The sequence below is a fragment of the Bidens hawaiensis genome, unplaced genomic scaffold, assembly GCF_021521415.1.
Source record: "Bidens hawaiensis isolate Kalapana, Puna unplaced genomic scaffold, B.hawaiensis_p1.1 tig00025391_1, whole genome shotgun sequence".
In the NCBI taxonomy this organism is placed as follows: Eukaryota; Viridiplantae; Streptophyta; class Magnoliopsida; order Asterales; family Asteraceae; genus Bidens; species Bidens hawaiensis.
Genome location: NW_027494059.1, coordinates 299,700 through 323,125, shown reverse-complemented (window position 1 = coordinate 323,125; position 23,426 = coordinate 299,700). Strand labels below are relative to the sequence as shown.

The 23,426-nt window shown below is 35.2% G+C and overlaps 1 protein-coding gene across 1 annotated transcript; it reads left to right on the top strand.

The window, feature by feature from the left end:
• Window positions 1-5,162: 5,162 nt before the first annotated feature.
• LOC143571543 (protein FAR1-RELATED SEQUENCE 5-like) lies at window positions 5,163-8,430 on the top strand. Its single transcript, XM_077056939.1, has 8 exons — window positions 5,163-5,181; window positions 5,587-5,661; window positions 6,113-6,383; window positions 6,472-6,539; window positions 6,600-6,730; window positions 7,029-7,111; window positions 7,168-7,293; window positions 7,914-8,430. The coding sequence occupies exons 1-8, from the start codon at window positions 5,163-5,165 to the stop codon at window positions 8,428-8,430; spliced, it is 1,290 nt and encodes a 429-aa protein (XP_076913054.1).
• The last annotated feature ends 14,996 nt before the right edge of the window (window positions 8,431-23,426 follow it).

The window sequence follows — 23,426 nt, the reverse complement described above, 5'->3', positions numbered from 1 at the left end:
CATCTTTTAAAATCAAAGATGTTAGTTAATTTGCGTCGGAAATGTTTGTGAGTTTTTCAGTGTTTAACCATGTAATCATACCTGACGCGTGATTATTAGTCAAATTACAACTTACATTCAACCTCATATGTTTGTATTACATGTTGTGTACGTTTTAAATTGTCCATCGCATTTTAACATTGAATACCAACAACTAACTAGGAATTAAAGCAGACCATTACTATCTATATGCGATACTGTAGCAATACATATATGTCATACACTAGACTACATATATGTAACACATTTTTACTACATACATAAATACTTTTAATACAATCATATTATATTATTTAAAAAATCTATGTAACGAAAGTACTGTGTATATGCGATACATACGTGTGATGTAATCATGACTTTTCATGTAGTATAAATAAATGTCGCATTAATAGTACCACCACGATAATTAAGACCACCACATAAAAGTATCATAATATTCATATTTGTTCGATTTCATATCCTAAGCTTCTAACATCACACTATTTATTTGACATTGCATTAACACACACAAACAGCTGATGTGGAGACAAACCAGTTCCCATTTCAGAGCGCGAAAATTTACACGCCATTTATTAATTATAAAACAAAAAAATACATGTAGCAAACTACAAATCAATTTTTACCAAACAAGATAACTTTCATTACCACAACAACAACTCCAAGTACAATCTCAATAAGGAGCAGAAAATAAAGACGACAATGACCTATTTTTAGAGTTACACAAAGATTGATTTTGTACTTCAAACATACCTAGGCAAAGAGCTAATCATGTATACCTACTGCAAGATTGACCCAAAATTACTGACTATCAAAAAACTTATTTCAGATGTCTTCTTCTGCTTTTCCAAATTGCATTCGAGACCTGCATTTTCTACAACTTTATTCATGGATGCATTTCCTTTCTTGTTTTATCATTCTTCTAACTTCTGGTCCATGAGTATATTGGCATTCAATTAGATGTATTTCACACAATAAGTCCACTAATAAATATATTTTGACTTGGACCTTTATTGTTCCAAGCAATAAAGGTCCATGTCAAAATATCTTTGTTACTGGACTTATTGTATGAAATACATTTAATTGAATGGCAATATGCTCATGGACTAATATCTTTGTTACTGGACTTGGACCTTTAACTATTAGCTTTTACCATCATTTATCTCTTGATACCACAATGAATTGCACGAATCAATTGAAGAAACAACGATTGTACTATGAACAGAAGAGCAAAAGTGCAGGAAGTCAAAAACATATGGATCCACATATATTGTGTATCAACTATTCACATCAAGAAAAGAAATTTTGTTTTGACTTTTGGCTAAATACAAATTTGTGTTACATGTCTTCTCTAGTTATGGGCCCCAAATACGACACACATTGATCATCACTAGAAGATGCTATCATTTGTAGTCAATTAGGATTTTAGCTCACACAATGTACAGTCATTGAATGATCATAAAGCAACTCGACTAGATCAGAATCACGCCTATTCCAAGTATAAACCTGGAGAGTCGGGTAAAAGGTCAGAGTAGATTATTTAAATATGACCAAATATACTTTTTGTTCAGATGTTTAGTTTTTATTTCCTTTAAAAATAACATAATATTTTGAATGAAATATTTTTAAGATAATTATGCATTAAATAAACAATTTGTTGGACTTTACCTCGTTTGACATGCTTTTTCAGCACTACGGTTTCTTTTTTTTATACTCTTCATCACCTGGTTATATATTAAAGCAAATCATTATATTTATATGCAATACACTATTACTACATATAAGCAATTATAATAAATACATTTGGTACACTAACATTAGTAGGGTCAAACATATTACACATATGCAATATACATGAACATATACACTTACATAAATATTATTACTTTGAGCACTACATATATGCAATATGACTAATTTATACAGTATAATACGTCATTTATGAACTACATAAAGTATTGCATATATGTAATACATCAAAGTTGCATATGCATGTATCATAACATCACTGCAAATATGTAATGCATGTAATACATATGTGTAATACTTATATACATGTAGTAGATAGCAATACATATATGTAATATATCAAAGTTGCACATACATGCACTACATAGTAGTACATATATGCAATACATGGACAATTATGTAATATACATGAACTAATCAGCATGTGCATTGTCCATGGCTTTCATTTGTAATTAATGTACAAATTGTTGTTCTTCTGCACTATATTGTTACTCAATTCAACAAAAAAGCAAATTACAAAAACAGAGTCTTGAACATGATAGCCTTGTTGTTTTACTTTGATTAGATGTATTATACACGTAATATGTGATATAATATGTGAAACAGAATATCACAATTGTTTACTTGTTATTATCCTTCTGATTTGTGCTCGATTTCAAAGTAGATCTGGACGAATTATACGATTAAAATTACGATTCCGTGCGATGAGCGAAGGCCTGGATTAAAACGATTCAAACATAATTATGAAGCTACAAATCGATATAAACAAAGTTACCCGTGTCAAAGTGAGAGTGGTAGATCGACGGTGGTGAAACGGCGGCGGAGCAATGGAGGGTAGATCTGGAGAACTATGGAGAAGAACGATTAGAATTTTGTCAATTCTAAATTTACCCTCCCTTATTAAAAACCCACTTTATTTTTTGTTTTCCCCTTTATTTTTTTAGCCACTCCTCAAGTAAAATTAATGGTTTTTTATTTAGTTCTCTAGTTCTCTCATTAGTAGGAGTTCTCTTTTGATCCCACCCCTATGGGAGAGGATAACGAGAGAACTCCATTTTATGGAGAGAACTAGAGAACTAATAATGAAGTATTTTTAATTTAATTAAAAAAATATTTTTAAATTTTTTTTTTCTTTCAACCTTCTTATATGTTGTTATTGTTCACCACAAAAAAAATATAAAAAAGAAAAAAATTAACGTTGTAATGCATATATGCAATGCGTCGACTTTTTTTATAATGCATATGTGCAATATTGTGCATTTTGATATTTAAATAGTGTTGAATAGCATATTTATAGTTTTTTGTATTGTATATTTGTAATAGTGCTATATTATATACAAAAATTAAAAAAATTCGATATAGTGCATATTTGCATTAGTGTTGTATTACATATATGCAATAATGTATTTTGCATACAATTATTAGTGTCGTTTTTGCATATATTCAATAGTTTGTATTAGATAATGTATTTGTGTTGTATTATATGCAATAAAACACTATTTTATATATACAATACACATTAATGCACAAACGCATTACATCGATAAAAGAAGGAAAGAAAAACAAATCACAAAATAATTTTTTAAAAATAGTTAAAAATAATTCTTTACTAGTTCTTTAGTTCTCTCTAGATCCGACCACTATATATATGTATATATATATATAGCTAGTGCAACCTTTAATCCTTTCTTCCACATATATTCACTATCAACCTTCTTCCTATTCGTAATACAGACATTGGAATTCGGAAATAAAAATGAATGTTATATGTTATGAAATACCTGGATATGAGGGATTTACGCTAGTAGTAGCAGAGCTAGACTTCACGGCGTTTGGCACAAGATTTTGTGATATATTTTCCATGGTTAACATCTTCAAGGATATCATTTGCAAATAATCAGCTTGCAAACGAAATAAAATATATGATTCTAGGCTCCGCAATACCTAATTATATAAAAGGCATTATATCAATTATTGTTCTATTTTTGAAGTATTTGGCTCATTCATAAATGAAGACACTTGCAAATGTTAGTTATTATCCTGAAACGGTCGTTTTTACAGATTTTTACAGCAAGTGAAAGTTGAAGGGGTGTTTCGTACTTTCATGAAAGAGTTAAAAGATAGATCAACTTTATAAGCATGTTTATTGACTTTATATTGGTATATCAAGTGGAGTGTATGGCACATTTTTCAGCTTTGGGTTCAAGTTCTTGTCAAACTTTAAAGTTCATGTTAAGCTAGACCCGTCGACCCAAGAGCACGACCCATTTAACAATCAACGAGTTAAACATAATTGACAATATACATTCAAGAGAGAAACGCAACATGGTGAGAAAACATTGCGAAGCCTTTTTCATATATTTTTCTTAATATGTGCTCAAATGCACGTTGTTAGCATTGTCAAAAATGTATGTTGTGCACCCTGAAGATTTTAAAAACAAAGCAATACAAAATCATATTTTCTTGAGGACATATAGCCAAAAAAATCATTAATTTATCTAAAACAAAATATATAATGTATATGCATCAACATAACTCGTAACTGCAGCCAACAAAAGCATTAAATTGTTGGCCCATTTTGCAACTTTCTTGAGCTCAGTAGGTCCCGAAATAGTTTTTCCAAAGCAAAGCAAAGAGTAAAAATTTACAATCGAATTCATATGTTGCCACCAAAGAGAGAACTAAAAAACAATTTTCTAAACATTAAATTGTACACATGATATAGAAAATAAACAAGCCATTAAACTGGTATAATAAAGAAACCATTATACAAAGGCATAATGAAGAAAGAACTTTCAAACCGGTGCCTTAGTCATGTAAGAAACCAGTTAAAACCAAAAGTGCAAGGGAAAATGTAAAGAAAAATTAGATAAAGTTTGCATTTTGGGAAGGTTTAACCACAAATCCACCACATTTGGGGCTCCAAGACATTGTTGCACCTAAATTGTTTAAAATTAAAACAACCATTTAAATGAATATCTCTTGCTTTAGATATGAGTTTAGTTGCAGCTAACGCTGAACTGGTTAATAAGAAAACAACATGTAGAACCCAAACTATAGTCATAAGAAAACCAAAGCAACTATCTACATAATGAGAAAAAAAATAATAAAGTGTATATATATATATAGGATTGATCAAATACAAATTAAAAAACCGTACTAAACGTACGAATCAAAGAATTGGGCGGGTGGCAATTTCGTAATTAATCAAACACAAACTATTTCTTCAGCGCTGATCAATTCAATTCAAAAACAGATTACAATGCCGCAGAGTAGCTTCCTAGGGTTAATGTTAGCGATATAACTACATCAAGTGTTCTTAATTTCTCAAATCTTATCGTGTATTCGATTAATCGAATTCTTCAGTGGCTGAAGACATGGACAATGAAATTGAAGGTATGTAGTTGTTCATTCGGTTTCAATCAGCTTCGATTAATCGTGTAATTAGTTTATTGATTTTTCGAGCTATTTAATTCATTGAATTATTCAGTTAATTTATCAATTAGTTCACAAGTAGAGTAATTATTAGATAAGTAGAGTAATTATTCAGTTGATTCATTGAATTAATTGTGTATTTAGTGTATTCGATTATTACTTATGTCCAAGTTTTTACTGTATATAACTAGAGTAATTATGTTCATAAGTAGAGTAATTATTAGATCATAAGTAGAATAGTTATTTGCATAAGTGGAGTAATTTTTTAATCCTAAATAGAGTAATTATTTAATCATATGTAGCGTAATTATATGTAGCAATTTTAACTTTGTAGAGTAATTATACGCTTGACTGATCTTAATGTAGGTAACATAACAGAAGATATAACTATTGGAATAAAGTTCAAACCTGCTATATCTTCTTCATTAAAACCAGTTGAAGGCATGATTTTTCCATCTTTGGATGCTTCATATTAGTTTTACGTAGAATATGCTAATAAAGGCGGTTTTTCGGTACGTAAAGGTTATCAAACTGAAAAGAATGGTTTTATACAGTATAAGTATTTTATATGTTCAAAAGAGGGATATAAACCACAAAAGAAATTTGATTCTCTTGAAGAAGTTCATCAAGGAAAAAAAACAAAAGAAGTATAGGAATAGGCCTTCTATCTGAACTGGTTGTCTAGCACAGATTGCATTATGTACTACTGATGGTGGCAAATCATATAAGATAAACAAATTTATTGAAGAACATAATCACACTTTAATTTCTCAAGAAGATATGCATTTTCTCCCTTCATCACGAAAATTGACAGTTATGCAACAAAATAGGTTATATTCTTTATCCACACTAAATCTAGGTCCTGTTAAATCATTTAATATTTTGAGGACAGAATACGGTGATTTTGATGATGTTGGTGTAACTGCTGCGGACTGCAAGAATTTTAAAAGAAATATAAATTGCTATACTGGAGAATTTGATGCCGAAATGATTGTTCAACAGTTATTAAACATGAAAGAGTATCTTCATAATTTTTCTTTTGACTATACTATGGATGAGAGTGGCTGTCTAACTGGATTATTCTGGGCAGACGAACTTTGTAAAAAGAATTATTTGACTTTTAGTGATGTAATATCCTTCGATGCAACATTCAATACCAATAAGTAAGGTTTTCTTCCTTTTTATTTATTTATTTTTTTTAATAGTCAAACATTTTACATTTCCTTTTATTTTGATTCTTTTTGTCCACAGATACAAGATGGTTTTCGTTCCATTCACCGGAATTGATAATCATTTTCGCAATGTTAATCTTGGAGCTGGTCTTTTTTCAAAGGAGACAATTGAATCCTAAACGTGGTTACTAACATGTTTTTTGAAAGCATTTGGGCATCAACCAAAGGTTGTTGTTACTGATCAAGATCCCGCCATGAAGCAAGCTATTGAATCCGTTTTTACCGAGAGCAGGCACAAATTATGCATGTGGCATATAATGAAGAAAATAGCTGATAAGGTTAGTATTATTGCTAAATTTCTAAATAGAGTAATTCTTTTTGTAAGCAGAGTAATTATATTTTTGTTTTTAGTTAGTGAGATTGCTCATAACTTTATACTGTGATTAAAACCTCAACTTAGAGTAATTATTTTGTGTAATTAGAATAATTGTAGGTTGTAGAGTTTAGATTTAGTGTAAAGATTTTGAAATAAAACTACAATGTTTTAAGTAGAGTAATTAACTTTTTAAGCATTTTTTTAGTTTCATGTTACAAACTATATTCTGTCATGATCTTAAAACTTTCTTTTGTTTTCAGGTTGGGCCCACATTGTGTAACAATGAGGACTTTAAGAGTCGTATTTGTAACATAGTTTGGATAGATTCCATTAAACCTGATGAGTGAATGAATTTGATCTTATTGATAATTTTTGGATATCTACTATGTTCAATTTAAGATCAATGAGGATTCCAGCATATTACCGCGATGAGCCTTTATCGGGTCTTATGCGTACTACATCAAGGCCTGAGAGTGAAAACCAATTCTTTGGTCTTGTTTCGAACTCACAACTAACTCTTGTCGAGTTTTTTAGTCATTTTGATATGGCGCTTGAAACTTAAAGATATGCTCATCGAAAAAATGATCATGACACGATGAATACGAAACCCGGTGAATGTACTGAATCAAAACTTGAGGCTGATGCTCTTAAGATATACACCCAGAAAATTTTTTAGGATGTTCAAGAAGAAATATACTGTAGTATTAACAGATGTCATCCGTTGGCATTTTGGAAGATGGACCAAATGCAAAAAACTATGTTAAAGATAAAGAAGCTTTTGGAAAAGGTTTCCTTCATGTACCTTTTTAGTGTATTTTTTATGAATAATATTTTGGTGTCTTTTTTGTAAAGTAATTATATTTATAAGTAGAGAAATTACGATGTTATTTGTGACAGATAAGATTATTTTTGTTTTTTAGTTGTAGAGTATGAGTATAATTAGAGTAATTATGATGTTCATTATGATATATCAAAAAAAAAATTGGTATCGTACATATTCTTGAAATAAAACCATAATTTTGTAAGTAGAGTAATTATTTTTAAAATTAGAGTAATTATGTTATTGAAGTTTTTTTTAACTAACTGTTTATTATTTCATTGGTATCTGTCATTGTTGCTGATAATGATTTTTCTGCTTCATGTAGCTGCAAAAGGTTTGAGCAATATGGTTTGTTGTGTCGGCATGTTTTTGTTGCGTTTAACGATTTTGAGATTGATGATATTCCAAAGAAGTATATTTTGAGGTGTTGGATGAGTGAGGCAGTTTCAAATAAAAGCAAGTGTTCGATTTTTGGTAAAGATGTTACTAATGGCAACATTGATAAGGCTAATGAGATTGTCCGTGACATAATGTTTGCAATTGAAAATATCTGTAATATGTTATTCACGGACATAGAAACATTAAGCAAAGTTAGGGATCAAATTAATGGCATGAGCGAAAAGGCAGAAGAGGGTTCTCAAGCTAAACCGATTTTGAAGAAGAATGACATGTTGGCTTATCTTCTTGGATATGATCAACCATCAACGTCTACTATTCGAGTTCCAACCGGTATTAGAAATAAAGGGCGCGGTTCTCACAAAAGATTTAAATCATTAAAAGAAATAGCAGCCAGTCGTGAGTCGTGCTGGGAAACGATCAAGAGTTTGCTCGGTGTGCGGTGAGGGAGGTCATGATATTCGAACATGCAATAAAATGCCTGTTTATCCTCCTAAACATCCGCATGGACCATAGTTTTATACTAGATATATACTATATTGTTTTTTAGATTTTACAAAGTGTAATAAAAGGTATGACGAATACTTGAAAGAATGAAAAAAAATACTGCAATTATAGGTTTTTTTTCTAACACGGTAATTGTTTGCAATATAACTTTCTTTTGATAACTAGAGTAATTGCTGTGATGACTAGTGGAATAAACATTTTAACCTGCACTGTTATTTGATATAACATAATTTGATATTTGGACAAACAATTTTATAAGTCAACAATCACATGCAATTTCATAACTAGAATAATAAAAGCAAACAACTAGAGTAATTTTACATGCTTCAAATTCTAGTATAATAAAAGAGTAATAAAAGCATACAACTAGAGTAATTTTAGTTGCTTCAAATTCTAGTGTAATAAAAGCATTACATGCTTCAAGACAATGTCATCACATCTAAATTCAACCTGGCACATCTAAAATTTTCCAGACAGAAAAACAAAACAAAACACAAAAAAAACCAGTCTTCTTCAAATTCATACAAGCTGTCAAATTCATGCAAACTTTTCTTGCATCTCCGGTATCTTTTCCAAACAATTCTCATTCAATTTCTCATGTTTCGTTGGATCAACGTCTTCAAATTTCAATGCTTTACTCACGAGTTCGTCCTTTGCTTTGCTTTGTTTATGTCGGATAAGAGCATCTTTAACAAAAACTTATGCCTCAATTCATTGATTTGCTTTTGTTGAGTTTTTTCATCATTTGAGAACCCACAAACCCATGCATCTTCACCTTTATATGTCTCCATATGCCGCATTAAATAAACACCACAGTCGATCTTGTTTATTTCGGTCCTCGACATCTCCTTTCTTTTAATTTCTGCAACTCTTAACTTGTTGTGTAGTTTGTTTCTCTTAGATTTTAAGTAGTTGCAGAATGTATTTCGCTGCATTATTTTCAAAATATATTAGACTTTAGCTTTGGTAATCAATATAATTTAAAATATATGTAACAAGCATTACCATGATGTTTGGTATATCTTTATGTAGGTTCTCAGCCGGATCTACACAGGAGTATCTCGTAACACGAGGGTGCGGAATCTCTTACGTATACGATACGAGTATTTAACCGAGAGACACGTAAATAACACGTAACATGTAAGGACAAAGATTACTTGTTATTAGATGTTAACACCAAAACACCAATAGCCTTGCTGTGGCTTACAATCGGATTTGCCAAAAACCCTTACTTGAAAATGGCGTAAGTTAGGTTTATATAACCCACGACAACTTCGCCTAACATCCTAGGAGAAGTTTTCTCTAACTTCGCTAAATCACAAGTTCGTTTAAACTAAGTAAACAAACTAACAAGTTCATCAAAACATAACAAGCAATGTAGCGATTACAGACACAATAGACTCGAGACAAATGAACTACTGGCATAATGCACCAACAGACTCCCCCATGGCAGTAGCTTCATTTCTCTTACACCTTCGCCTTGTCTTGTAATCCAAAAAGCCGCACCTTCCATCTTCAAGCATGTACACCTTGTCTCACACAGACTGACACCACCCTTTGATATTTCTTCACTTCATCTTTCCAAGCAGGAATATAAAAGATCTTCTTTTCATTGAGTACCTGCAAATCAGCTTGAGACAAGTTAACCAAGTGCATAGGATCATACACCCTTAAGATCTCCTGTTCATCTTGATCTTCCATCACGGCTTAAGCAGTCTGGCAATCAACATACCACCATTTATGATCTTTCAACACATCTTGAGGCATGGTCTTCATTGGAGCCTCTTTCATACATCGAATCGGTTTGTACTTCATCACCATCCAGAGCTTGCCATCAGCCCGCATTCCCCGTTCTGTATCTTCAATCAACTTCCCCTTTTGAGGTTTCAACAACTCAAACTTTTTCTCTTTAACAACTTCACTCCACACTATCTTACCAACCCAGCTAGCAAAATTGTCCCCACTCCTATTAATCAACCTTAAACGAGCCAAATCCTTCACCTCACACTCAGGCAACGTATTGAACGATCTCAACTCTTAGAAAAGTACTGAATCCCATCATATCTTTTCACCACAAACACCTCTGGCTGATCATCATACAACCAACAGATAATACATTTTTCGATTTAGCATACCCTTTGATATTATAACTCTTCTTGAACATCGTAGGTACCACTGGCTTATTTGTCTTGATAAACCAAAGAGCACATTCTTCTTTCCACCTTGACTGTTCCTCCCACTTAGAATCACCTGACACATTATCATCTTGACCCAAACATTCTTGACCAGCACTAGGAATATCATGTTCAACACTATCATCAGGTATCTCACCTTCCTCTAAGCCACTGTCAATTTCAATCTGTCCACCAAGCTTTTCAATCTCACTAAAAGACAACACATCTTCACCCATATCATCCTCATCGTCTACCACTACAGTCTCACCACTTGCACGTCCAGATGGAGCAGTACACTTAAACCATGTCCCCGAAAACGGCGCCAAAAACTTGATGTGCGAAAATGTATCTATGAAAATACGACTCACAACTAAGCTTTAAATTAAAACGGAATATCCTAACTTAAGTTCACACAACCGGCAAGTGTACCGATCGTATGTAGTAAAAACTAAGGAAGTTCGAGTATCGAACACAAAGACACGTGAGGTAGCTCAGATTACTAATCCTACTCAAGTCCTGCCTAAATAATATAATTGTTTAACTTATATAACTAACTTAACTTAACAAACAGTGAAACTTAACAAAACTAACTGGAAACTTAACGAGATTTAACGATAATAAGAAAACGAATCACCTAGGTAAGATGACTTAACGGGTATAGGATGGCTCAGGTGCTAACAGTGTTTGAAACCAGCGTCTAAAGATGAACTAAGATAGATGTAATCAAAGTAACTGGGTCCCTACGGTCAGTTTTACCAGAAAACCCTGACAACGTCTATTTAGCTTTTAATTTCGGTTGTTTATTTACGTACCCTAATGATTTATTACATGGTCCGTATCAAAATAACAATCCTCACTAAGGCTATATCTAATTACAAACCTAGGAGGAGAGGGGTAATTCAATATTAAGGATAAAATAAATCAACTTACAAACTAACCTAGTCGATAGCTAGAAAACCGCACGTGGTCACGCAACGGGTAACTAAATCAACTAAAGCAGAGAGATAAGCTAACCCCTAAGGTTTTGGTACAAATCAAAGAGGATGATCCTACTGACCTAAATGATTCAAGAAGCATAAAACCTAATGGCACGCGTCTACCACAATCAATCAACACACTCAGTATTAACCGAACTAGCAATTAACGACTACACTAAACAAATTCATTCAATAATCAACTACTCGGGGCTCATGCAACCTAAAATACATCTAATGGAAGCAAGGTTCATGGAATAGTATCAGAAATTATGAACTTTACAATAAATAAACAATCAAACACGAAATCAGCACCCGAAAAGTGATAAATCAACCGTTAAACATCAAACCTAGGAGATTCAAACAAATTTAGACAACCATAATATATGAACAGTAGATAATAATGATAATTAAACTCAAATTATTCATTACAAACTGATTGGAACTTGTTTCAAAGTCTAAAACTCACAAACGTTAAAACAAGCAAAACCAACAACCGGTTGATGAAACTCCGATCCGGAAGCTCCTCCTCCTTGCTATTTCGACTTTAGCAGACGTGATGGCTGGAAAGATGATTCAAAATCGTTCATAGGGTATAAACCCTTAATATATATATATATATATATATATATATATATATATATATATATATGTTTAAACACCTCTTTCCTAATATAAAATCGGTTAAAACAAGCCGACAAAGCCCGCTAGAAGACAAAATAATCGTTTTTATGATTTTTTGCTGTTCTTGGCAGCCTTGGGACATGTTGGAATCCACCACATGCTACTTGAATGGTATGACCTGGTTACGTAGCTCGGCCATGCCATTTTCTGATGTTTTTCGACTTCCAGCTTGTTTATCTTCGTACGCGCGTACCAGCTTCATCCGAGCTCCGTTTTAGATGATTCTTTCTCCATTTATCTCATTTTCTCGCTCTCTTCAACATGGGACCTATCACATACACAAACGTGTAAATTCACGCAAGAACTATTGATTTTCGTTAACGTTTAAGCACAAAATAACATAAAAACTATTAGGAAAACATGTGGGTTATACACCACATCAAACATCCCCACACATAAACCTTTTTTGTCCCTGAAAAAGCTATTTGCAACGAAATCATAATCGGAAAATATGGTTTTAAAAACATATAGGTTATTTTAACGCTGAGATAAACGTAAAAACTGCGATTGCCGATATTGGTATCCACTTAAACCCATGCCTTATTCTTTACCGGAACAAATAAGATCCAACAATTATATTACTCAGTGGTTGACACAATTAAGACCCGCTTATTTTCAGCTTTTACCGGACCAGACCACACCAACTTGACTTAAACCTCAAAATTAGCAGATTTAAAACTTTTATTGCTCTATTTTTTTATATGAATAGTTAAGACGATCAAGGGTATTGTTTATCCACCTAAGCTTAAGCATAAAAGTCTACCAAGCAGCCATTAGATACAATTAAGGTACAATTAATTAATAGCTAGTGTTCCTCACAACATATCATACCCTCGTTATGAAGCAATACCCCAAACCATCACCATAGGTGAGCATATAAAATTTCATTTGTAGGGTTTACATGTAGCGTGTCCCTTGTGGTCCGTTTCTTAATGGTAATGAGACGCGAGCAAGGGGACCCCACATGGCTAACAGCGTGGATGATCAAGTCAGTAGTGTATTTGTACTTTTTGTACGTAGTTATCATGTTACTGACTTATGTGGCATAAAACTGCGGGTTTGCTCTTTTATGGCTTTATTTTAAATATTCACAAACCCACTTAGGAATTGTGAACACCCAGATGAATAGGCTGCATACAGACCCATGGTCTCCGGACCCAAGGCATCCCTTCAATACAAGAATTAAGGTTATAAAACCATACGCCAATGAAGTGTAAAACACTAAAACTTAACGATTTAAGATTTATATCACTGGCTACTTGGCAACTCTAACGTTAAACCTACCCAAGCATTATATGATAACGTATTCAAACATAAAATGTATAATATTTTCACATTTCATACCAAGAATTGAGGCTTAAGTATGGCCCGACCTTTCATTACTTATTTTCCATGGATAAAACGTTTTACCAACAAAAGATTTCTGTTTACCCATTTAATCAAATTGCCCTTTCATTCTCAAGACTGAGCCTACCAACACGTCCCAAGTTAAGTGCGCTTTCTTTTATATTATCTCATATTATTAGTAGTTTGAAAAAACAATTTCCGATTTACTATCATTTTCCATTATTTGCAAAAATTTTCATTAAATTTTTGGGACATTTTTCTTTTAGGTTCTCAATTAATTTTTTTTATCTTTGCAGAAAACATCAATTTCCCATCCCACACTTGAATTTCGCATTGTCCTCAATGTGAGAAAAAAGGAAATTGCAAGTAAAATTATGCAAAAAAAAACAAACTAATAAATTGGAACAGACTCCCCTGGTAAATAGACGATACGCCTCGTGAGTCGTGTTCCGCGCTCATCAATTCAAACGGGATCAGCAAACTATCTTCAAATAACATCATCTTTCACGAACAAAAGCGACAATACCTAAGCAAATTGCATCCCCACACTTGTTTAAAACTCTTGCTCATCAACCGTCATCAACCAACCAAGGAATAACCTGCAAGTAAGAGAATAAAAACACCCTGCAAAACTCGGAAATAAAATAAAAATGAAAATAAAATAATAAGGAAAGATATTACCGGGTTGCCTCCCTGAAGCGCTAAGTTTATTGAATAGTCTTCAGCCGGACTCGCTCCCGAAACCTCAATTAGGAGGCTTCTCTTTTATTCGCTTCCCATCAATACTTCTCAACACTCTCCTCTTACAACTGGTCGGGAAGAAACCAACTGCACCGCTTTCATGGGCCCAAACATACAACGTGAACTTGGCCCACCAACTCGTAGACTCCCCCAAAAATGATTCCTTAAAGGGAAACGGGAGTGACGAACTCTTCTGCACACCATGATCTCTGAGCCTAGATATCCTCCTTATTCTCTTAACCAACTTTTTAAACCTCGACACGTCCCGAATGGATATTGAGTACGGTTCATTTTTTGGTTTTTCATAATCCAAGTGCAATGGTGGGAAGACTGAATCACCAACCACTTCATGGCTCTTCTCACAAGGCTCCTTCTTGATCCCCACACTTGGCTCGTTATACAATAAATCTTCAAGCAACTTCAAATCACCAAGTGGGTCAAACTCTCCTTCATCCATCACTGTAAAATCCGCCAAATCGTCATCAAACTCACCTCTAAACTCGTCCTCCTATGAAGGAACATACTCCTCTGACTACTTTTTCCATCACCAACTTCTCAAATTCGATAATCGGCTCACTAAGTTGGGACTGACTTATTAAACCAAGACAAATTCCATCTAAAGCTTGTTGGGTCGGAAATGGGGCATTTGGATTTGTTTCATGGATGATGGGCAACCAATCAAACATCACCTCATCCGGATTTGGTATTTGCTCAAAGAATTCACCGGATGAGTTTTTATAACCCAGAAGATTCCTTCTTAAATCAAACATCAAACGTAACCGGGGTTTCACTTGATTTTTCTCTTTGCAATCCAAAATCCTCTTTATCTCCATCTGCCAAATGGTGTAACGTTTTTGTTCTATGACTTCATTCCCGTAAGTCTCCATTACTACACACTTAAACAGAAACTGATCACGGGCACCAGATAGTAGTAGACGAAAATTAATTAAAACTAAAATTAAACTAACTTAAAGAAAACTAAAATAAACTATATTAATCTAAATATATCTACAAACCTATAAAAAGCAAGTCCTCAACTCGAGTCGTTCTCCAATCGCCTCAAACCATGTCCCCGGCAACGGCGCCAAAAACTTGATGTGCGAAAATGTATCTATGAAAATTACGACTCACAACTAAGCTTTAAATTAAAACGGAATATCCTAACTTAAGTTCACACAACCGACAAGTGTACCGATCATATTTAGTAAAAACTGAAAAAGTCCGAGTATCGAACACAAAGACACGTGAGGTGGCTCAGATTACTAACCCTACTCAAGTCCTGCCTAAATAATATATTTGTTTAACTTATATAACTAACTTAACTTAACTAACGGTAAAACTTAACAAAACTAACTGTAAACTTAACGAGATTTAACGATAATAAGAAAACGAATCACCTAGGTAAGATGACTTAACGGGTATAGGATGGCTCAGGTGCTAACAAGTGTTTGAAACCGGCGTCTAAAGATGAACTAAGATAGATGTAATCAAGGCAACTGGGTCCCTACGGTCAGTTTTACCAGAAAACCCTAACAACGTCTATTTAGCTTTTAATTTACGGCTGTTTATTTATGTACCCTAATGATTTATTAAATGGTCCGTATCAAAATCACGATCCTCACTAAGGCTCGAGCTAATTACAAACCTAGGAAGAGATGGGTAATTCAATATTAAGGATAAAATAACTCAACTTACAAACTAACCTAGTCGATAGCTAGAAAACCGCAAGTGGTCTCGCAACGGGTAACTAAATCAACTAAAGTAGATAGATAATCTAACCCCTAAGGTTTTGGTACAACTCAAAGAGGATGATCCTACTGACCTAAATGATTCAAGAAACATAAACCCTAATGGCACGCGTCTACTACAATCAATCAACACACTTAGTATTAACCAAACTAGCAATTAACGACTACACGAAACAAATTCATGCAATAATCAACTACTTGGGGCTCATGCAACCTAAAATACATATAATGGCAGTAAGGTTCATGGAATAATATCACAAATTTTGAACTTTACAATAACTAAACAATCAAACACGAAATCAGCACCCAAAAAGTGATAAATCAACCGTTAAACATCAAACCTAGGCAATTCAAAGAAATTTAGCCAACCATAATGAATGAACAATAGATAATAATGGTAATTAAGTTCAAATTATTCATTACAAAATGATTGGAACTTCTTTCAAAGTCTAAAACTCACAAACGTTAAAATAAGCAAAACCAATAACCGGTTGATGAAACTTCGATCCGGAAGCTCCTCCTCCTTGGTATTTCGACTTTAGCATATGTGATGGCTGGAAAGATGATTCAAAATCGTTCATATGGTATAAACCCTCTATATATGTTTAAACACCTCTTTCCTAATATAAAATAGGTTAAAACAAGCCCATAAAGCCCGCTAGAAGACAAAATAATCGTTTTTAAGATTTCTGGCTGTTCTTGGCAGCCTTGGGACATGTTGGAATCCACCACATGCTACTTGAATGGTATGACCTGGTCACGTAGCTCAGCCATGCCATTTTTTGACGTTTTTCGACTTTCAGCTCGTTTATTTTCGTACGCGCGTACCGGCTTCATCCGAGCTCCGTTTTAGCTGATTCTTTCTCCATTTAACTCGTTTTCTCGCTCCCTTCAACATGGGACCTATCACATACACAAACTTCTAAATTCACGTAAGAACTATTGATATTTGTTAACGTTTAAGCACAAAATAACATAAAAACTATTAGGAAAACATGTGGGTTTTACACCACATCATGCATCTTTCGATGCATCGGGATCATCGTCCCTGTCCTGTCTCATCTTTGTTCTAAACTCGTCACCTTTGCAACTAGACTCCCCCTAAGATGCTAAGAACTGTTTCAAAGCATCAAAAAGCTTACCATGTTCACCAAGGAGTGTGGTCTGAAGTTGAATCTCAACCACCAGACGTTGGATAGCCTGAGTTTGAATAACATCCACTCTTGTCTGCTCAGCAACAACCCTTTCCAGTGCTGCAAGCCACTCAGAATCCGACAAAGTAGTGTCAAAATCAAATGACATGTGAGAAGTATCCTGAGCATATGGCGGTGGAAAGCCCAAGCTTACTGGAATATCATATATAGATGGTATAGTAACAGTAGGTGGAACAGAGACAGAGAACCCCAACATTAGCCACCAGTGTGGACTCAACAAACATAGCAACCACCTCCGATGGAGTAACAGAAGGAGGTGGTAAAGAAACGATCTCTGGTGTAGACACGTGTACCGTAGAGGGTGCAATAGATGGTGCTGGCAAAGCCACCGATGGAACACTAGATGTCACTCGTAATGGATCAGATGAAGATGGAGGCAGTGCAGACATACCAGACAATTGTGGAGGGATAAAATGAACAACACTCGAGCTTTCACCAGCTCTAGCCCTCTTTGTTCTACGAACTAAGGCATACATCTCCTCCTCATAATCTGACTCACTATCATCCGAATCTTTCTTTCGTTTTCCTTGGATCCTCTCTTGTGCAGCCAGAACTCTCTGAGCTTCAACAGCTTCATTAGTGGAAGAATCAGATAAAGTTTCCTCAGAATCCTCCACTGAGGTAATAGATGGACCCACATAAGTATCAACCAGAGGAGCATGCACACCAGAAACATCCACTAATGAGGCTCGAACTTCAGAAGGATCAACCGTATCCATATCAAAGAAACCTTGCCCTCCAAAAGCAAACTCAAGATCAAACTGTTCGGGGGGAACTGCGATGGGGTCAACAACATGAACTTCTTGAACCACCTGTGGTGGTTGAATCACATGAGTTAGTTGAGGAATATCGACTTGTGGTGGAGCAAGATCATTAAAACCATCATCCGATGGAGCAACATAAGCAGGATTGACAAGATATCCAAACAAAGCAGTGTGCCTCGGATGACGTTCAGCCTTGCTTCGTGCACTAGATATCCTACACTGTGCAAAATTCCTCTTATTCACACTTTCCACAAAAGAAATAGGACGCCATTGTGGAAGATTTGGAGCTACGTGATTTAGAATCATCTGTAAAAATCTGGGATACATTAAGAAACGTTCCCGTGCCACAGCTCGCCTCTGTCGATCAATCTCATAGAACACCATTTGGCTGAAGCTATACGGTTTATTATATGTCAACGCGGTCATAGCAGACTGCATTGTCGCACCCATACCATCGGATCCAGCTTTGCGACCAGACATAAAAACGATCAACACATGCATCAAGAAACGCCATTGATCTAAAAGAAACCCCTTTCGTCGTTGCGAGTCTTCCAACGGACCAGAGTAACCCATGCGAAAAAAAGCTCCGTTCCTAAAAACGGCTGGATACTCAGTAGGATCCTGAGTGGTTTCAATTCCGAACTGTAAAGCTTCTCGTATCTGAGCTGCTGAGAGCTATATCACTTGTTCATTGACTGTAGCACACATGACTGGAGGTTCCACGCAACAATCATACTCTACCGTTCTCCAAAAGTCTTCAATATTTGGTAGAGATATCGGCAGAGTAGTGGTGATAGCATGAAAGATACGTGAACGTATGAGAAGCGAGATGATCTCAGTAAAATCCTTAGCTCCACGACTATCGGGATCCAAAGTAACGTAAATGTTATATCCCGGAAAGAACTGTCTCTTATCACTGTCTCCTTCATCACCACCAGTGCCACCATCACCGGCTACCGCGACCATACCTGCAAAGCAAACGAGTTAAGTTAGACAAATGTTTACTCAGTTTGTAACTTCGCTTAGCATGTAGGTAGTGAAGTTAGTGTTTCAGCGAAGTTGTGACCAAAAGATGTCATGCATGACTTCGCCGTATAGTAACTTGGCCGCATGAACGGTGCCTAGAACAAGATCCTTTACAGTAGAAAACACGGACAATAAAAGACTGAAAACAGGTACAAGGTAGTCCGATTAAGGCCTTGGAGGTCCAGATATCACCAATACATTCAAAAACTGAAGAGTATTAACGAATTTTAGGGTTATTCAAGAAAACCGATAAAAACCCTACATTATGGAACGGATTAACAAACGAAACTAGTAAATTATGAATTGATGGAAGTCACTGAACCTTATTAGTAGATAAAAAAACAGATTATGAGAGGGTTGATTCAGAGGGATAAGTTCGCCGAGGGTATAAGAGTGTATGTTTGACCAATATTGACCCTTGTCTGCCTTTTATACTTTCTGAAAAACCCAGGGGCGAAGTTAAAACAACTTCGCCGGTTTTGACAACTTCACCATAGCGAAGTTAGTTTTAGAACATTTTGAAAGAAAAAGGTCAAAAATGAGTAACCCAAGATTTTATTTTATACATGTTAGTGCACAGAAATTTGACACTATGGATACGTTATCCTGGCATATGTTCTTGGATCAGTGATCCTTTTATTATTTACTAACGATTGTTTCATGTGTATAACAATATATTTGACAGATGTAACGGCTAAAAGACCTGGTCTACCCCTTATTTCACAGTAAAAGTGATGGAGCACGTGGTCAAAGTGGCTGTTACATTTGCATTCAAGATAAAGGCGGATTTTTAGGAAAAATAGTTAATTGTCTTTATTATTTATAATTACATTGAGTTATGATCAGTTAAGGCACACACCCTATACATAGTACATGTTCATAATCATCCAGAGAACAAGCTAGAACAGCAACACACACACACTTAGAAAATATTGTATCACTTATCATAATCGCCACCATTGTAACCCAATTTTTGATTAATAAAGTGGTGCTAGACGATTTGTCATCACCCGGGGTTTTTATGCTGGCGATCCTACCAAGATCAAGGGCTTTTCCTCGCAATAAATCACGGTGTTCTTCATTATTTCGTTCATACAATCGTTGTTAATATCATAGCACTATACCTCACATTTACAGATTTGGATACATTATCCTTGAGTGATTTTTGTCCAAAAAAATTTGGCGCCCACCATGGGGCAATTAGTGCTATAATCCAGATTATTTCCTATCAATTTTCAACCTTTCAAACCCATATCACTTTCAATGGCCTCTCAATCAACCTCTGCTTCTATCTACTTTGAAAAGTATCAGTCATTGCAAGCATGAATACTTTTCTTCCTGGATAGAAGCAGAGGTTGATTGAGAGGCCATTGAAAGTGATATATGGTAACTAAAAGAGGAATTGAATCAAGCCCCGAGCAGATTGAAGCCATCCTCAATTTGAATACTCCTGCAAATGCAAAGGATGTCCAAAGGCTCACAGGAAGAATAGCCGCTCTCAATAGGTTCATCTCAAGATCCTACGAGAAGTCCAAAGACTTCTATGACATCCTTAGGAAGAATAAGAAGTTTGAGTGGACAAAAAAACATGAAGCTGCGGTTACAGCCTTGAAGGATTACTTATCCTCAGCGCTATCTCTAATGAAGCCCGTGGATGGAGAATCCTTATATCTATATCTTGCTGTCTCAGGAAATGCAGTAAGTGTCATCTTGGTAAAGGATCATGAAGGTGAACAGCATCCCGTTTACTATGTAAGTAAAAGTCTTCTAGATGCAGAAGCCAGGTATTCTCATTTAGAAAAGTTAATTCTTGCACTCATTATGGCTTCTACTAAATTGAGACATTATTTTGAAACTCATCCTATTATTTTGAGAACTAATTATCCTATGAAGAATGTTCTTAGAAAACCAGAGTTATCATGTAGAATGGACAAGTGGGCTGTGAAATTAAGTGCATATGATATTCAATACGAGCCAAGAACAGCAATCAAGTCTCAAGCACTAGCGGACTTTGTGGCTGATTTCACTAGTGACCTACAAAAAGAAGCTGACTTGGAGGTCCAACAACTAGAAAAGACTAAGGATCCTTGGATACTCTTCACTGACGGCGCTTCTAATGTAAGAGGAGCAGTATTGGGGATCCTACTGAAATCGCCACAGGGGGACATATTACCCCAGTCTATAGCCTGTGAGTTTCAGGCAACGAACAACGAAGCAGAATATGAGGCTTTGATCGCAGGTTTGCAATTAGCTAAGTGCATGAGGATCAGGTATCTTCAAGTATACATAGATTCATTATTAATTGCTAACCACTTTAATGGCTCATATGCGGTTAAAGGAGAAAAACTAATCAAATACCTAGATATTGTGAAGGAATTGGCAAAATCCTTCGAATTGTTTAGTATAATACAGGTACTAAGGGAAGAGAATACTGGGGCATATGCCTTAGCAAACTTAGCATCATTGTTGGAGATCCCGGATGATGTAAAGATACCCATCATTCATATATTGTCTCCTGCAATTGGAGAAAAAGAATCCGTGAAGATAACAGTAGATTGCACAGGAGAACATACGGATCCTCCATCCTCCTCAAAAGTAGGATCTTGGATCCTTCCAATCAGAAAATTCCTACAAGATGGAGAGATCCCTACAGGGGAAAATCCTAAAGCTTTCAGATTAAAGGTATCACAATTCATTATTTTACAAGATATTGTGTATAGAAAATCTCTTGCAGGTCCCTATCTAAGATGCATTGAGGATCCTGAAATACAAGAGGTACTTCAAGACTTCCACGAAGGCGATTGCGGCAACCACACAGGGGGGAGAGCATTATTCTCCAGGATACTTAGGACTGGATACTTCTGGCCAACAATGAAGAAGGATGCTATGGAATACTCAAAGAAGTGTGATGCTTGCCAAAGGCATGGAAACATTCTTCACCAGCCAGCAGAACCTATGTATCCTATATCCTCTTCATGGCCTTTCATGAAATGGGGAATGGATATTGTAGGCAAGCTACCAAAGGCACCAGGCGGAAAGGTCTTTATGCTTGTTATGACAGACTGCTTCTCTAAATGGATTGAAGCAGAAGCATTCATGCAAGTCCGAGAAAGGGAAGTTATATCCTTTATTAAAAGAAATATTATAACTAGATTTGGTATCCCTTCTGAAATTGTTTGTGACAATGGTTCCCAGTTTATCGGGAAAAGAACTGTTTTGGACAAAAATCTGCTAAGGATCAAGTATCCAAATCTGTTATGTGAGGTAAGGTGCTAACTCGATAACGACAAGTGTATAAGCGTAATATTGGTGAACACAAAGGTTTGATCACGAGGGAAAAGGCCCTTAACCAAGATAGTCTTACTTCGGTCAAAACTTATCAAGGTAATCTTTGGTAAAATAACCTCGGTCAAGGATTAAGAAGATAATATTTGGTCGAATTACTTTAGTCAATGATCAACAAGGTAACCTTTGGTCGATGAGTATGCGATTATCGTGGTCTCCGGCACAAAAAACCTCGGACGGTGAAAACTATCACCGTCAATTATATTGATAAATAAAAGGTGGTTACAAGTGCGGCGGAGTATATGATCGAGATTACAAAGTTAGCTAGTGTGTAGAGAGAATGCTTGCTTCTGCTCTAGTGTGTGTGTAAGTACATGTGTTTTCTAACTGATCACAATATCCATTATATATAAAAGATAATAACTCAAGGGAGTTCTGATTAATAAAGACTATTAACTAATAATCCCTAATAATCCGCCATGTCTTCAATATAATCGTAACAGCAACTTTGACCACGTGCTCCATCACTCAGGCTGCGAAATAGGTGGTAGACCAGGTCTTCTAGCCGTTAAACTTGATAAATATCAGCCTTCATATAAAAAACAACCGTTAATAGCACCAAATACCGAGGATCCATGATCCTGACATAGCTCTGGAACTCTTCAGAAGGATAATTGATCCAGACACGCCAATTTCTTCTTTACTGTAAGTTAGTGGATAGACTGAGTCTTCTAACCATTATACCTGCTAAATATAAGACTACACATGAGAACAATCGTTAGTAAATAATAAGTACTATGGATCCTTGATCCTGACGGGATCTGGAACACACGCTAAGGATAACTGATCCAAAACATATGCCAGGATAACATATCCACAGTGTCAAATTTCTATGCACTAACAATTGCCCCCAAAATGGTGGTTGTGATAAGATCACAACTGTCATTTTGCCTTTGAATTCAGACTTCCTGCAAAAAC